Source organism: Octopus bimaculoides, chromosome 9 (assembly GCF_046866305.1).
Source record: "Octopus bimaculoides isolate indiv1 chromosome 9, ASM4686630v1, whole genome shotgun sequence".
Classification (NCBI taxonomy): Eukaryota; Metazoa; Mollusca; class Cephalopoda; order Octopoda; family Octopodidae; genus Octopus; species Octopus bimaculoides.
In genome coordinates, this window is record NC_142936.1 from 14,843,323 (window position 1) to 14,861,159 (window position 17,837).

General features: G+C 36.1%; 1 protein-coding gene and 1 long non-coding RNA gene across 51 annotated transcripts in view; one reads left to right on the plus strand and one right to left on the minus strand.

Moving 5' to 3' along the window:
* Positions 1–17,837, plus strand: part of LOC106874615 (neogenin) — a 303,881-nt gene that overhangs the window by 188,103 nt on the left and 97,941 nt on the right. For 23 of the 50 annotated variants that reach the window (XR_016243040.1, XR_016243047.1, XR_016243039.1 and 20 more), the window contains exons 8-10: positions 1–180; positions 1,586–1,618; positions 14,594–14,736. The exon at positions 1–180 is cut by the window's left edge. Coding sequence is in view for 34 of the 50 variants with exons in the window: in XM_089357152.1 (XP_089213278.1) it covers positions 1–180; positions 1,586–1,618; positions 14,594–14,736 (356 nt within the window). In the remaining 16 variants the exon portion in view is untranslated. The remainder of the gene's footprint in view (positions 181–1,585; positions 1,619–14,593; positions 14,737–17,837) is intronic. The other 27 variants (XR_016243049.1, XR_016243042.1, XR_016243050.1 and 24 more) reach the window with 3 other exon arrangements.
* LOC128248697 (uncharacterized) overlaps positions 19–17,837 on the minus strand; it is a 132,827-nt gene continuing 115,008 nt past the window's right edge. Inside the window, exons 3-4 of the long non-coding RNA XR_016243054.1 lie at positions 2,084–2,181; positions 19–156 (exon numbers count right to left, since the gene is read on the minus strand). This is a non-coding gene — a long non-coding RNA (uncharacterized LOC128248697). The remainder of the gene's footprint in view (positions 157–2,083; positions 2,182–17,837) is intronic.

Below are 17,837 nucleotides of genomic sequence, written 5' to 3' on the forward strand. Positions count from 1 at the left end.
CCCTCTAGGCCTGCAGAACTTGAACACCGATAGCTTGCCGTCTGTGCCAGTCGACCTACACGAGGTGATCCGGGCCCCGAGCTTTGTCACGCTGTCATGGAAACCACCCACCCACACAGGACCGAAGGATGCCAAAATCATCAGTTACTCTGTCTTCTGGAAAGAAAAAGAACGCGAAAGGTTTGTATAAAATTCCACTATTATTAATACGTGTGTGAGTGTACATGCGTGTGTATGTATATATATTTATATAAATAATGGTATATATATTTGTTTGTGTGTGTGTGTATATATGTATATATATTGTAGTTGACATGGTGTGGCATCCTAAATCACGTGTGTGTATTAATGCTTTCTGTGACACTCTTGGCTGTTGTAGAATGGACAAGCTGCACCACAAGTGTAGGCTAATATGATGCAAGAAACATACAGACACACACACACACTGTTTAGACATTTCTGTCAGTGAAGGAACAATGCTGTTAAAAAACAATAAAATGGTAAACATGAAAACACTGAAAAGCACCCTCCCTGGTTGTTTGGTCAACAAGTAGAATGAATATAGATATCGATTCTTTTTTATCCTTTTTTTTTTTTTTGAACTGCGGAACTGGAAATACATAAAGCTTATAAATAATAGCATCGAAATATCATGTTGAAAAACACTTTGGTCTAATGGCAGAACATCTGTCATGTCTATAGAGGATGTAGGTTTGTGTCCTATAGACAGCTTCTCTTATTCTATCCAAAAAGGGTTTTTCAATCCAATACTTAAATGCCATTATTTATAGCTTTATGTGCTTCGAGATCCGCTATTCCACAAAAAGAATTGTTTTGCGTTCTCTCAAAAGTTCATAAATTTTTACGACCTCAATAGATACTAATGTTATATAGGGTGTCCACAAAGTCTGGGTGCATGGAGTAAATAAAATCATAACATAAACAATTAAATATAAGAAATAATAATTTCTTAAAGTATGTGTTAATCCCATGTACCCAGACTTTGTGGACACCCTGTACATCTTTAAGCTCTTAAAGCCCTGCTCATGATAATGTCAAATCCCGTAGACATATTTTATTCTGCTAGTCCGTCATTGTCTGCAGAAATTATTTTGCTTGTTGTTTCCCGTCCATTCTTGTATCTATGATAATAATTGTTACAACCAGAGTGTAAGACTCACCACGTCACAACTTTATCTACCACTCAATCTACCAACCAACCATACAACCAAACCAACCAATTCCACTTGTTCCATCTTCAGATATCTGACCATTGAATTATTAACGATACACAGAAATGTCTAAAAAAGATGTGGCTTGGAATAGTGAACTACATTCAGGCATCTGGCAACCTTAAAATAAGCTTAACACCTTTGAATGATGGCGCTTTCTCAAAGTTCTTTTCCTCTCAAAATATTTTTTTTTTTTAAACCCGCAAAACAAAATGAAAGGAAAAGAATTTTTTTTTTTATAAATTGTAAAAAAAAAAAATCATTGCTTTTTTTCTTTTTTTTTTTTGCTTTTCATTTTTTAAAAAATATTTATTTTGGTTTTTGTGATGAGTTTTCTCTTTTTTCACAATCAGTCATAAAACGCGAAGGCGGAAAGGAGAAATAAGGTATGCAGAGTTTGTTATATGACTTAGTGTTTCCATCCAAAATATATTAGTTATATGCATTTACGACCTCCTCATCATCATTATCAGCAGCAGCAACAATAAGCTAACAAGGGAGCCCTTTTTTTTTTTAAATCAAATTTTCCTCAGATCCCATTCTACTATTCTGGCAAAAATTATAAGGGCTCATTGGTTAGCATAGTTCTAAAGATACTCTTAGAAAGATGGGATGATCACAACTGGAATGTCTTCAAAAGGTCTACTCAGTCGAGTCTAACCTAGGTTAGACCTCAATTAGGTCTAACAAACACCAGCAGCAACTAACAAGGAAGCTTCTGCATAGTCACCAAAAACTGTTAAAAATAACAATCAAATTTCTCTCTCTCTCTCTCTCTCTCTCTTCCTTTCATTTAAGAAAAGTAAAAACAAATTGAATAGTAACACATTATGTAAAATAAGCTTAGGTACCTTTAGCACATTTTAATCTGTTGCAGACATTGAAGCTTCAAACTTAGTCTTCAGTTTGTGAAGAATTTCTTCCCTTCTTCCACTAATTCCTGAGGCCCCTGCAAAAGATAAAGGATTATGGGTACTCCCTGACTAAGCAGTAGATGAAAAATACAACACACTGTCTTTTATCTTTCAGCTTATTTCTTTCACTGGACTGTGGCCATTCTGGGGCACCACCTTGAAGGGTTTTAGTTGAACAAACTGACCCCAATATTTTTATCAGTCTGGAACTTATTCTATCAGTTTCTTTTGTGAACCGCTAAGTTACAGGAACATAAAACAAACTAATAGATTGTCAAGCAGTAGTGGGGGACAAATACACACACACACTGATATATGTGGTAGGCTTCTACACAGTTTCTGTCTCTTGAATTCACTCACAAAGCATTGATCAGCTCGGAGCTATTGTAGAAGACACTTGCCCAAAGTGTCATGCAGAGGGACTGAACCTGAAATCCTGAGGTTACAAAGTGAGTTTCTTAACCACACATTATATCCTAAATTACAATGATATCAAACACACACAAAGTACAGCTGTTGTGTTCCCACTTAAGTACCTACTGCAACAATGGTCTCAAAACAGAAACAAACAATATACAAAACCCTACTAACAATATACGAGGGAGTGCTGAAAAGTTCCTTCTTTGGGTGAAAGAAAATAGAGGAGAATCAGTTAACTATGATTTTATTCAACATGTTCCCCTCTCAGATTCACACACTTATTGCAGTGGTCCTTCAGTTTTCCTAAGCCCTTTACTCTTTTACTTGTTTCAGTCATCTTGACTGGCCATGCTGGAGCACCGCCTTTAGTCGAGCAAATCGACCCCAGCACTTACTCTTTGGATGCCAAGTACTTATTCTATCGGTCTCTTTTTGCCGAACCGCTAAGTTACAGGGACATAAACACCACCATCGGTTGTCAAGCGATGTTGGGGGGACAAACACAGACACACAAACATACATATATATATACATATACGACAGGCTTCTTTCAGTTTCCGTCTACCAGATCCACTCACAAGGCTTTGGTCGGCCCGAGGCTATAGTAGAAGACACTTGCCCAAGGTACCACACAGTGGGAATGAACCCAGAACCATGTAGTTGGTAAGCAAGCTACTTACCACACAGCCACTCCTGCACCCTGTAAAAGAACTCGGAAGGTTTGAGCCTCCAACCAGGTCCTTTGTGATACCCTTAAAGCCAGGAACTTTTCAACACCTCCTTGTACACAGCAACAATTAAACTAGCTCATATATACCATATAACCATAACAAAAGGGGAGGGAACTGAGCATAGTGTAATATGTTAATGACTTTAACACTTTAGCATTCAGATTACTTTATCAAATGTAATGCTTATTTATTCACATTGTTTTAAAATAATTATGCATTATTTCATAGCCTCAAGAGTTTGATAAATGTGATTGTTTATTTTGAACCCAGCGACTTTACGACTTTACGATTGTGAACCAAATACCAAGTTTATTGGCTTCATAGGAATATGTAAGAATGTCACTAGCAGCACATGCATTGACTTACTTCCAACATAGCTCAGACTTAAGATGGTGAACAGGCAGAAACGTTAGCACACTGGGTGAAATGCTTAGCGGTATTTTATCTGTCTTTACATTCTGAGTTCAAATTCCGCTGAGGTCGACTTTGCTTTTCATCCTTTTGAGGTCAATAAATTAAGTACCAGTTGCATACTGGGATCAATCTAATTGACAGCCACCACCCCTCCCTGAAAATTAAGAGCATTCACTGGTGGAGCTGATGGAAGTTGTATATAAATGACTGTAATTGAAGACAGTTTTTCTACATTAATCAGTTAATAATTTTTTTGCTGAATGTGTTAAATACGATATTGTACTTAGTTTATTTTCTTGATAAAGACATGCAGGTATTAAAATCAGAAAATATATTCTGCTGAAGAACCTTCAGAACATGTATAATTGTGAAATGAACCACCTCAGTATATATAATATATATATATATATATATATATATATATATATATATATATATATATACTGAGGTGGTTCATTTCACAATTATACATGTATGTATGTGTGTGTGTCTGTATGTATATATATTGTATAAAAGACTGGGGGTAAGGCCAAAACAATGCAAGGTAAATCATATACATGATGGATTCTCTTGTCATGAGCAAAAAATGAGGGCTCAGTAAAATAAAGTGGTAATCATGTTCTTTGGGCACGAATGTTTCTCTTGAGACCTGCTGGTGCCTTGCTAACCTTTTGGCGAATGGACCAAGTGGAGGAGTCAGTTTGCTCAAGTGCCTGTAAATCATTTACTTTGTGTTTTCTTGAGTAGACAGCAAGGCCACTAATATATATATATATACATACATATGCAAAGGAGCACTCTGTCGGTTACAACGGCAAGGGTCTCAGCTGATCCAATCAACGGAACAGCCTGCTCATGAAATTAACGTGCAAGTGACTGAGCAATCCACAGACACGTGTACCCCTAACGTAGTTGTCAGGGAGATTCAGCGTGACACATAGCGTGACAAGGCTGGCCCTTTGAAATACAAGTACTACTCATTTTTGCCAGTTGAGCGGATTGGAGCAACGTGAAATAAAGTGTCTTGCTCAAGGACACAACGCATCACCGGGAATCGAACTCACGACCATACGGTCATGAGCCGAATGCCCTAACCACTAAGCCACGCGCCTTCACATATATATATATGTATGTATATATATATATAGTGTAATATGAGATTAAATAAATGACAATGGAACAGGAATTAAGTAATCAACTTCATTAGCTTACTGCTGTTTCAGCTATAAGGTGTGATGCATTCAGACCGGAGTGCTTGTGCATCACCTCATAGCTTCCTCAGAGCTTTTGAAATGAAACGAAAGTTTATTTGAGAAACGATTGACATGCATTGAGAAGATCACACTCGAAACTATACAAATACATAAGAAAAGGCTCCCAGTTTACAGGTGTTATATTCACTACGTAATTTCAAACTTGTTTTCATAAGAGTTCACATAATTCCAGGTTTTTGATTGCAAGAAAACGCAGCTTAGAGCCATATGGAAAAAGTTTGGTACCCATGCTGTGCTGTGAAGAACTTTGGGATATATACCCAAACTTTTATTACACAACAAGGATATATGTGTTTCGAATATATATTAAACTTTGGTATATATCAAATTTTTGCGGCTGCCCTGCTGTGTACACTCATATATATATATGCATAAATTCATATTGCATGTGTGTGTGTGTGTGTGAATGTATGTATATATGGATGCATGCATATGTATTTATAAATATACATGTATATATATATGCATATATACAAATGTATGCATTTGTGTGTGTGTACGAATGAATGCAGACATGTGTATTCGTAAATATACATACACATATGCATATGTGTATGTATACAAATGTATGTATAAGTGTGTGCATGTGTGTTTATATGATCATCCATTCTGATGATCGGGAACATTTAATTCAAATAACTAGATGTGAGGTGTCAGCTACCATAACCATAAATGACACTCACCCCATGGTATTGAGTATAGTTTTGAACTTCTCACTCGTACTAGTGTGTACACTAAGTGCACACACACGTAGATATACATATATATATGCATACATATACATACATACATCATCATCATCATCATCATCGTTTAATGTCTGCTTTCCATGCTAGCATGGGTTGGACAATTTGACTGAGGACTGGTGAACCAGATGGCTACACCAGGCTCCAATCTGATTTGGCAGAGTTTCTACAGCTGGATGCCCTTCCTAATGCCAACCACTCCGAGAGTACATACATATATATATATATATATATATATATATATATATATATATTCAGGAGTGGCTGTGTGGTAAGTAGCTTGCTTACCAACCACATGGTTCCGGGTTCATTCCCACTGCGTGGCACCTTGGGCAAGTGTCTTCTACTATAGCCTCGGGCCGACCAAAGCCTTGTGAGTGGATTTGGTAGACGGAAACTGAAAGAAGCCCGTCGTATATATGTATGTGTGTGTATATGTCTGTGTGTCTGTGTTTGTCCCCCCACCCCCAACATCGCCTGACAACCGATGGTCGTGTGTATACGTCCCCATAACTTAGCGGTTCAGCAAAAGAGACCGATAAAATAAGCACTAGGCTTACAAAGAATAAGTGCCGGGGTCGATTTGCTCGACTAAAGGCGGTGCTCCAGCATGGCTGCAGTTAAATGACTGAAACAAGTAAAAGAGTATATGTATGCATGTATCTCTCCATGCACACACATACTTGTATGTGTGTGTGTGAAAATTTTCTTAGGAGCAATTTTCTTATAGTTGCAGGTTTTATGTGATTTGTGGTGTTGAAAACAAATCCAAACTAATATATTTCTGGTGGAAACATTAAGTACTTTAAACCACAGTAAAGATGTGATTGCGAATCATAGAATGTAGTGTTGGCAGGTTCAAATCTAAGTAGATCTTAAATGTTTTATGTTTTTATTTTTCAGTTTTATTTATTTATAATTAGGTTTTCTGTTCATAGTTTATTAATATATATAACAACAGCAGCAACGTAATGTTTTTTTAAAATTTATTTATTTATTTATTTATTTTTTGCTAGTTATCGTTAGAGGTCTCGCAGCATTTAATGAATTTTTTAGGTACAACCATTAATTAGTATTGATTATTAATTTGTGCTGTGGTAAAGACAGTGGGTTGGTAGAATCATTAGAGTATCAGTTAAAATGCCTCATGGTACTTTTATGTTCCGAGTTCAAATCTTGCAACGGTCAACTTCTGCCTTTTATTCTTCCAAGATTGGTAAAATAAAGGATCTGTCAGATACTGGAGCCAAAGCTATCAATTAACCTCTTCCTTCAAATTTTCCAGGCCTTTGCTTAATTTAGAAACAATTATTGTTACTTTGATATCATTCCTGAATTCTTGGTCGTCAGTGTTTGCATTCGGATAATTCCTCTTAAAGTTAAAAAAACAAAAGACAATTGTATGCCTCCCAGATTATAAAGTAAACATTATCAATCAACCAAACTTTTTCTGAATACCTATCTTTCATAAGCCATTACTATTCTGTATCTACCATTAACCCTTTTGATGCCAACCTCTCTGAGACAGCTTCAGGTTCTATGATACAAACTTCCTGTTTTAACCCTTTAGCATTTAAACCAACCATATGCGGCCCAAATATTCTTCCTGTTTTATGTTCAACTCAGCTACATCTGGCCTTTATACCTACCCTACAATGTCATTCCTAAAGTAAAGAATCACGTAATTGAAATGATAAAGCTGTAAGACTGTGCAGGAATGATTCAAAATAATGTAAACATATAAGCATTACATTTGTTAGTGTAATCTGAAGGATTAATGTAATCTAAGTTAAAACCTGTCCTCAAATTTCATGTTAATTTATGTTCTGGACAATAGCTTAACCCTTTAGGATTCAGATTGATCCACCAACTGTAATGCGTATTTATCCAGATTGTTCCAAATTAATCTTGTATTATCTCATAGCTCCACGGTTTTGATGTGATTGCTTATGTTTAGAGTGACATTGTAGGGTAGGTGTGATAGGCCGTATCTGGCCAGTTTGAACATAAAAACAGATCAAATATTTGGGTCGGACATGGGTTGTTTGAATACCAAAAGAGCGAATAGTGACAAAGTTATTTTACTAAATTCTTTTGTATTTTCAAAATTGATTGAAAGAAATGCAGTATTGTTCCACAGAAATTTAGTAGCAAAAGGGCAAGGGTTTTTTTTTGAAAAGAGAGAAATACCAAAGTTCCCGCTTGGAAGCGAGCATGGCTTGGTAACAACATGCTTCATGCTTTTGCTAAATATTTCAAGTGCCTTAGTATTCCTGAGCAGATACAGACGCCTGTCCTGTTACCAGCTTGGAGTGGAGTAATTGAGAACCACACCAGCACTAGAATAATACTCATTTTCAGCTGAGTAAACTGGAACTGTGTGAAATGAAGTGCTTTGCTCAAAGGCACAATGTGTTATCTGGTCCAAGATTCAAACCTTTAACTAGATGATTGTGAGTTCAAAACCTTGATCACTAGGCCACCACTGATGTATTAGTCATTACAATCCCCATTTCCAGACAGAAAAATGCAAAAGACCTATTGATATAGTACCTAATTTAAGAAGTTTAATTGGTAATATAAGGCAGTGAGCTGGTAGAATCATTAGCCTGTTGGGTAAAACGCTGAGCAGAATTTCTTGTGGCTCTGTATGTTCCGAGTTCAAATCCCACTGAAGTCAGTTATGACCTTGGGAGTCAGTCTCAAATAAAGCACCAGTCGAGTACTGGAAGTTGGTGTCATCGACTTGCCCCCTCCCCTCAAAATTGTTGACCTTGAACTCTACTCTGAACTTCCGTCTCATATCCCATTCAGGGGAAAATATTATGATCTTGGTCAACTTGCAAACCGAGTAACTGGCTTTATGAGTTCTAGAGCTCAAAGAAAGAAGAATAAAGATTGGTAATAACATTTGACTGGCAAGCAGGCCTGTTGCTGTTTTACTGTCACAGATCAGTGATTCTAATGACCAATTTTTTTTAATTTTCATTAAAATGTTAGCTATTATTTCATAATACACTCCACTGCATATTACTATGATACTGCCTAGAATTTAAAAATCATTTTAGAAAGCATAGAAGTGTGAAGAGAAACGACACCGAAAGTATTTAAACATAATGACGATAAAAAAATAGATTTATAATATATTTGACATAAATTCTCCATTTTTACTTCGCTTCTTTCTTTCTTTTTTTTCTTTTTTTTTTCCTTTATTCTTTCACTTCAACAATTTTTTTCATTGAAGAAAAAAAATCAACAAAAGTCAAAAAAAAAAAAATTGGAAAAATCCTTAATTTTAGTGTTGTGTTTTATTTTTGTTTTGTTTTTTTTTATCTCTCCCTCTTTCTCCCCTGTCTGCTACTGTGGCTAGTACTATATCTTGCAAGAAATATATGAATCTTCTGGAGCATTCTCTCTCTCTCTCTCTCTCTCTCTCTGTTTATTAATCTTTTAGATGCTGAGAATGAACTACTGTGAAATACTTTTCTTTTTCTGTCTTGTTGGCTGAAACTGCTTTCAGAGAAAAAAAAACAATTATAACAAATCGGACACATACAAAACCCACGTAACCATCATTTATTGTATATTTCATTGGAATATTCCATATCTGATATCTTGCTAGACACATGAAGTGGATTGGCATCCAGGCCTCAATGTCATTATCTCTCTTGAAATATTCCAATTTCCTTATTATTTTGTTGATATATATATATATATATATATATATATATATGGTAATGGAGAAAGGATCTGGGAACATACATGGTTTCTTCAGGTAACAACCTTGCAAGCACCAACTCTAAGAATGCAGCACAAAAGATATTTCTCTCTCTTCATTACACCTACACCATATTGACTGACAAAATATAATTGGTCAGTTTATTGGTGAAACAAGCATTACAAGAAGTATTTCTTTTTGTCCCTATAATTCATCACATGTGATGAATTGTAGGGACAAGATTCTTTCTTTCTCTCTTTCCCTCTCTCATCACAAGACAGATTGGTATTTTTGAATATAGGAATAAAGGTTTTTGAAAACATTTAACATCGTTATAGCTTCACCAGTTCTGTAAACTAGCTGTGGTTGATGAATTTGAAGTGAGATTATCTGTTCTGTAAGCAGTTAATCTTAGGCACAGACTTTACACAGAACCCAAAATCCGTATTTTTTTGCAACTGTATGCCTTTACAAAACCGTTAGAAGACCCCCAACTACATGTGTAGGTAGTTGGTATTTCAAAAAATGTATTGTAAACACAAGTGTTTGCAGACCCAGCAAACATGCTATGTTAGTCCTCAGGCACTCCTCTGTAGGGTCCTATCAGAAGCAACCCTCATTAGACTTTACAGCTGGATTCCCAAGCATGACCAAATCAGCTTGTGGATATTATCCAACCATCTCATTCTTAGTCTACTCTTAGGTCTCTGCAGGTTGATTCACCTTGAAGAATCCTTCTTGCAATTCTTTTCTATAGTATTTTCTGACCACATGTTTGTGGTACTGGAACTGTGACCCCTTCAATGAAATTTAAATTACTGTAAATCCTCAAGTATAATTCGCACTTTTTCCCAAAATTTAAAGGTCAAAATTTCTCGTGCATACTATATACAAGGTTAAAAATGAAAAATATTTTCTAAGTGATAAATATGTAAAGGCAATTTACTTAATATTTATTTTTCACTGACGTTATTACTGTTATTTCTTTATTTTCTGCTAACAAAGTGCACAAAAAAGCTGCACGTTTGCATTATGTTATATATACATTAATAATAAAGGATGTTACCGTATATACGTTTACAAACCAAGGACGTTATATAGACCTCCTTGACTCAAATTAGAGAAGGGGTGAGTATTATACACAAGGTTTAGGTGTTTTAGAGGTACAGCCCCCTAAAAATACCCTGCGTATTTATACTCAAGGGCAGACTATATTCGAGGATTTGCGGTATATAAAATAAATTAAATTGTTCTCTTCAGAGACCAAATCTGAACAGGAGCTATTATTCCACTACAGGTTTATTTTATTTGTGAAACAACTCCTAATTTCATACTTTCAACAACTTCTTAATATAAGGATAATAGGTCAAAAAATTGTTTCTAAGTGACCGCCAACAGATTTTTCTGCCAGTGGACCTGTATAGGGATTTAAGATAGTAAAGGTCGATTGTCATAGTATGGTGAACCCAGCCTATGTTAGGTAATGCTTTAGAGTCCATTACTTTTGCTGTTTAACTGCCTGCTATCATTTTATTTTTCCTTTCTACATCTTTACTTGTTTAAACACCTGCCTTTTTTTTTAGCATAACTATACCTGCCTTGATTGCTTTTGCTGCTTAGCTAATTGACTAAGGTAACAAAGACATGAACAGTCTCTCTCTCTCTTTCTCTCATTCTGTGATTAATCTAACTAGGCTGTTTGCTTTAATCCATCTAATCCTACCATATTAATATCGCTGGCTGAATAACTATGGCTTAACATGATAGTCTTTTTTATTTTTTTTAAAGCTTTTTTTGTATACTAATCAACCTTTGACATATCAGTAACCTTTGACCTTGCTAACAATTTGGTTCATCTTACTGACCATTGTCCACTTTCGGGCTGACAGTGGTTACACTCAATGTTCAGTCTGAAAAGTGATATCAATTCTACATCTGTTGGTTACCTACTCAAGGAACATCCACTAATTTATTGGTACATTTTAATTAACCAATTAACCCTGTTTTTGTTCTTTGTTTTTTTTTTGTTTTCTTTTCTATATTTCATTGTTGAGCAAATAAATGCTCCTTATTGTTTTTGTTTTTTTTAAATTTTCTTCTTTATTTTTCAGTTTTTCTTTCTTTCGATAAAATCTCTTTCCTTCATTATTATTATTATTATTATTATTATTAACCTTATAGGAGTGGCTGTGTGGTAAGTAGCTTGCTTACCAACCACATGGTCCCGGGTTCAGTCCCACTGCGTGGCATCTTGGGCAAGTGCCTTCTACTATAGCCTCGGGCCGACCAATGCCTTGTGAGTGGATTTAGTAGACGGAAACTGAAAGAAGCCTGTCGTATATGTGTATATATATGTGTATGTGTGTGTGTGTGTTTGTATGTCTGTGTTTGTCCCCCCAACATCGCTTGACAACCGATGCTGGTGTGTTTATGTCCCCGTAACTTAGTGGTTCGGCAAAAGAGACCGATAGTATAAGTACTAGGCTTCCAAAGAATAAGTCCTGGGGTCGATTTCTTCGACTAAAGGCGGTGCTCCAGCATGGCCGCAGTCAAAGGACTGAAACAAGTAAAAGTGTAAAAGTGATATGTCCAGATCATGTATCACACATTATGGTTCGTGGTTCGTTAACAGACAAACAGGTGGACAATTCTTGGTGGCCATACAAATAAACCATGTACAAGAATAATACACTTGGGTAGAAAGACCCTTGTTACCATTTCTGGCCACCAAGGACAATGGGTACTGAGATTAATTAAAAACTGCAAGCTTGTAGAACACTCTTCATTTATAGAGTGCACGTATTGCAGTTAGATCAGTACTTCCAAATATTTTTCAGCCCGTGCCTCAGTCTAGTTTTCCAAATAAACCTGCACCCCACCGTGTATGTATATATATATATATATATATATTGATAGGAAGGACAACAAAAGAAAGAGAGAGACCTCGATATTATGCAAATAGAGGAATTCATCTGTAAAAATATGTGACACTTATTCAGTAGCCATGATAAAACTCCGAGTTTCGGATGCCGGGGTGGGAACCCACGCCAACATCTCTTCAGTTATCCAGTCATTGAAAATTCCTGTGAAAAATGACCGTTAAACAAAAGGAAATTACTGTGTGGTGACCGTCATTAAAACAAAAGAGTTAATAGACCACTAAGTAAGGTAAAGGTAAGGGCGTAGATATATATATATATATATATATATATATATATATATATATATATATATATAGTGTTATACTAAGAAGCAGTGCACAGTACCAGAATTTTTGACTCAAGTTAAATATAACAGACTACTCCAGATTGTCATTGGAGTATCCACATAAGTGGAGTCTGGACTGACTAGTTTGTACTGACACCAAGTCGTATTTTGAAATATTTTAACTGAAGAAGGTTTTACATAATGGATGTATTTCCTGTTATATATTATACAGACCTGAAACATGCATATTAAATTATTTCAAAATATCGCTATTTGGTTTGACTTCATTATTACAACTTTTAGCCAGCCGCCAACACTTTTTTCTGCAAAATAGGGGTAGCTTATCCTGTTCAGGCTATATTATTAACATTATCCTGCATTTGAGAATTTAGAATCACTTCTTTAACTTTCTAAGACATCTCAACGCTTCTAAAAGCAAAACTATATATTAATCTTTGTTTTTATGCTAAATTATGATAAAAAATAGTTTTGCATTAAACTGAAAGATTACACAATACAATTTGCAGAATACATATCTACATTTTTACAAGAGGGGTGGTGACAGTGATTTTGAAGTTTCAATCTGCTCACTTTCATCAGACTGTCTGATGGAAACTAGCCGGCCAAAACTTCAAAATCATTGATACATTCAAACAGAAAAAATAAAATAAGTACTCAGCAGTGGCCACAGCATTAACTCCTGACCGAGTGATTGAGCTTCTTTATCTTAATGAGTACAAAGATTTCCAGTTCCTGAGGTGGTTGTTCAGGCCAAGAATGGGATAGAAAATTCGGGCACATTTATCGCTGGGAGAGTTGATGAAGGACCGGTCGGAGTCGCTCTTTGCGTCTTTGTCATCTGATCTCTACCGCTTGACATCTGTTATTTTCCATCAGGTCTGTTCCCTCGACGATTACATGCTGCCACTTTGGATGGTCTTTGGCAATTGTCTCCCAGGTATTTGGATCAATGAAGCAGCGGAGGAAAATGACCTTGATCTGGTCTCAGAAATGGAATTTGGGGGCTCTGTATGGTCTGGTGCTTGAGGCCAATTCCGCAAATGCGAGCTGACAAGGGAGGCACGTTTGGGGCATACATAGGCTGTGTCCCAACCAATGGCAGTGGTGTCATACCATGGTAGTTTCAATGGTGGGCAGTCCATAATAATTGGCTACACCTGCTGAAGGCAGTGCTCCAGCATGGTCAATATGACTAAAATTATTAAAAAAAAAAAACACACGGAGGGGAAAAAACATAGTCGTAGAAGCAAAAGCAGTAGTAACTCAATTCAAGCAAAACGATTCTTGGTCTTCAGGATGAGGACAAAAACCTGGTTTTAGTTTAGCGTAGGGATTTACCATAGCTGGAGTGTTGATGTGAAACCCTGTCGGAAACTTTGCATCATTGCCTAAGGGAAGATGCATCGGTCTATTTATGTAACTCTAATCCAGATACAAATTAGGTAACACCATATTGCATTACAGAGACTGTGGATACAATGGCGTCATATTTATGAAGTACCATTTCTATGATTTCATGTAAGTGTCTTCATACAAAAACAGACACTGTGAACCCCGAAAAAGAACAAATTGCTGTAAAAATAATATTTATGCCTTTAGCATTTAAATTACTCAATCAAATATAGTTTCTCTATTTGTTCCCATTATTCATGAATCCTGCATTATCTCATATCTGATAGTGTGGTTCTTTATGTTTAGAATGACAGTGTATGGTAAATATAAAAGGCCAGATCTGGCTATGTATGAAAATAAAACAGGAAGAATATTTTGACCAGATTTGGCTGGTTTAAATGCTAAAGGATTATAAAATATGAAAATGAAAAAAAAAAATGGATTATTCAAATTTTCAATTTATAAATTTTATTCTTCAGAGAATGATATTTCTCATGCATTTTGTTTCACTTCTTTTCTTTTAGGGAACGAGTTATGAATACAACCAGTTTGGAAGCAACGATCCAACACCTAAAGCCGAATACAGTTTATGAGTTCCGAGTTCAAGCATACAACTCTCATGGCCCTGGAAAGGCCGTTGTTATTGAAGTTGAATCTGAAGAAGAAGGTAAGTACCAACCAACCCTTAAACCCCTGGAACCATGAGTACTAACTTTTCCTGCAGGGATCCAAAGACTGGAATGATTTTTACAAGATATCAAACAAAAATGAATTAGAGTTTTACTATTTATAATTCTAATATTAAAACTCTCTTACTAGGGGGCGAGCTGGCAGAATTCGTAGCATTCTGGACGAAACGCTTAGAAGCATTTCATCTGTCTTTATGTCCAGAGTTCAAATTCTGCTGAGGTCACCTTTGCCTTTCATCCTTTTGGGGTCAATAAAATAAGTACCAGGTGACTTATTCCCTCCCCCGCCAAAATTGCTGATCTTGTGCCAAAATTTGAAATCAGTATTAAAAACCTCTGAACTTTATTAGAGTACCAAACAATAAAAAAAAAATGTCTAGACAGGCTCAGGCATGGCCATGTGGTTAAGAAACTCGCTTTGTAATCAAGTGCTTTCAAGTTCAGTCCCACTGAATGGCACCTTGGTCAAGTGTTTTCTACTATAGCCCCAAGCCAGCCAAAGCCTTGTGGTGGAAACTGTAGTGTCTGTTGCCCCTACCACTTGACAAGTGTTGGTTTGTTAACATCCCTGTAGCTTAGCAATTCTTCAAAAGAGATCAATAGAGTACCAGACTTAAGTCAGTACTGGGGTCCATTTGATTAATTAAACCTTCAGTGTTGCAGTACCCTAGCATAGGTGCAGCCCCATGACGTCCCCGCTAAGTTACAGGGACGTAAACACACCAGCATCGGTTGTCAAGCGATGTTGGAGGGACAAACACACACACACATACATACATATACATATTAATGACGGGCTTCTTTCAGTTTCCATCTACCAAATCCATTCACAAGGTTTTGGTCGGCTCGAGGCTATAGTAGAAGACATTTGCCCAAGGTGCCACGCAGTGGGACTGAACCCGGAACCATGTGGTTGGTAAGCAAGTTACTTACCACACAGCCACTCCTACGTCTAGGTTACTTTAAAACAAGAAATTTGTATCACAGAACCAAGGACAGTTTTTGGTAGGTTGGTATCAAAATGGTTAAGTACACACACCTAGAATGCTCATCAAAACTTCTAGAGATCCATTCACCATTTTTATACTTTATTGTTACTCATCAGCACCATTTAATTTCCGTATGCCATGCTGGTATGATTTGGACATTGATATTAAGGAATGCTGTCAAATCCCTTAATATTTAATGTAAACAATATGTTTACAAATATATATATCTTTCTCTACCAGAAAATTTAACAATAATCTTAAGACTGTGGATTAACTTTAATTCAAAGTTGAAATCTCATCTTAAAGCTTTCGATGTACAACAATAGACTAGACTGGTGTGAAATAATCCCATGTTATCAGTTTAGGAGAAAACATCAGTTGAACTTCACAAACTGTTACGATACACACACACACACACAATTACTTTCCATAATCCTTAGTAGTTAATCCAAATACGAGCAGCAGATTATCCCAGATTAACAAATGGTCGGCCACTGCTCTTTGTTGTTGCTAACAAACAAAAAAATAAAAAGCAGATTTGATATGCAAAGCCAACATTCCAGCCAGAATAATCTTTGGTCTGGAATGTAAACTGACTGAAATTTGTTTTGATTTAGAATATCAGAATTGGGCAAGTTTCTTTTGTAGCCCTCTCAGCCCCATCACACACACACACACATTTGACATGACCTCAACTGTTAGACTTGACCTCATCATCTCAAATATACAGCCTTTCAAATGACAGTAGCAGGAGAGTACGACATGGAGATTTGGCTACGGCCTGTGAGCTGGCAAGATTAGTTGTCACTTGGTAGGCTGAGTGGCAATGTAGAACACCCCCCCCGCTCCCCCCCCCCCACCTCTTCTGTTTATTCTACAAAGATTGTATTAAATTCAATGAAAGCAGTAAAACATCATCTTAACCCTAATACACACTCACAAACACACACACACACACACATATATATATATTTGTATGACAGGCTTCTTTTAGTTTCTATCTATCAGGTCCACTCACAAGGCTTTGGTCAGCTCAGCACTGTAGTAGACTGTGCCCAAGGTACTTGTTTTCAGATTTTTATGATGCATTTGTTAATTTTAAGATTGACATTGCAGGATAGGTTTAAAATGCCAGATCTCGATGGTTTGAATATAAAATTGGTAGAATATTTGGACTGGATATGACCAGTTTTGAACGGTAATCGGGTTAATGCTACAAAACCTGGAACTCTACCAAATCTGCCATTATAATAATTTCAGAAGTATACTTGCCAGACAGGTGATTTGATCTGAGACCATACATTGAAATTATAACAGTCACAACATGATACATATTAGCCATTCAAAAACACGCAGAGACTGTTAACAACAAATAATAAATGTTTAAATGATAACAAGTTTTGTGTTTTTTTTTAATCATTAATATGTCTTCCATGCTGTAATTGCATTATAATAATGCTATGTTCTATAAAAATTCTTGTCAATATTTTTTTTTTTTTTTGTTCTTTTTTGTCATAAGACAGTGAGCTGTCAGAATCGTTTCAGCATTGAGAAAAAATGCTTAGTGGCATTTTTTCCTAATTGGACATTCTGAGTTCATTTTGCCTCTCATCCTTTTGGGGGTCAATAAGATAAATACCAGTTGGGCGCTGGGGTTGATGTTGTTGACTTTCCATCACCGCTGAACTTGCTGGTCTTGTGCCAAAATTAGAAACCAATATTATATTATTATTATTATTATTATTATTATTATTATTATTATTATTATTATTATTATTATTATTATTATTATTAAGGTGGTGAGCTGGCAGAATCGTTAGCATGCCGGGCAAAATGCTCAGCGGTATTTTGTCCATCTTTACATTCTGAGTTCAAATTCCACCAAGATCAACTTTGCTCTTTATCCTTTCGGGGTTGATAAATTAAGTACCAGTATAACACTGGGGTCGATGTAATCAACTAGTCCCCTCCCACAAAAATTTCAGGCCTTGTGCTTTTAATAGAAAGAATTATTATTATTATTATTATTAAGGTGGTGAGCTGGCAGAATTGTTAGCACACTGGGCAAAATGCTTAGCAGTATTTCACCC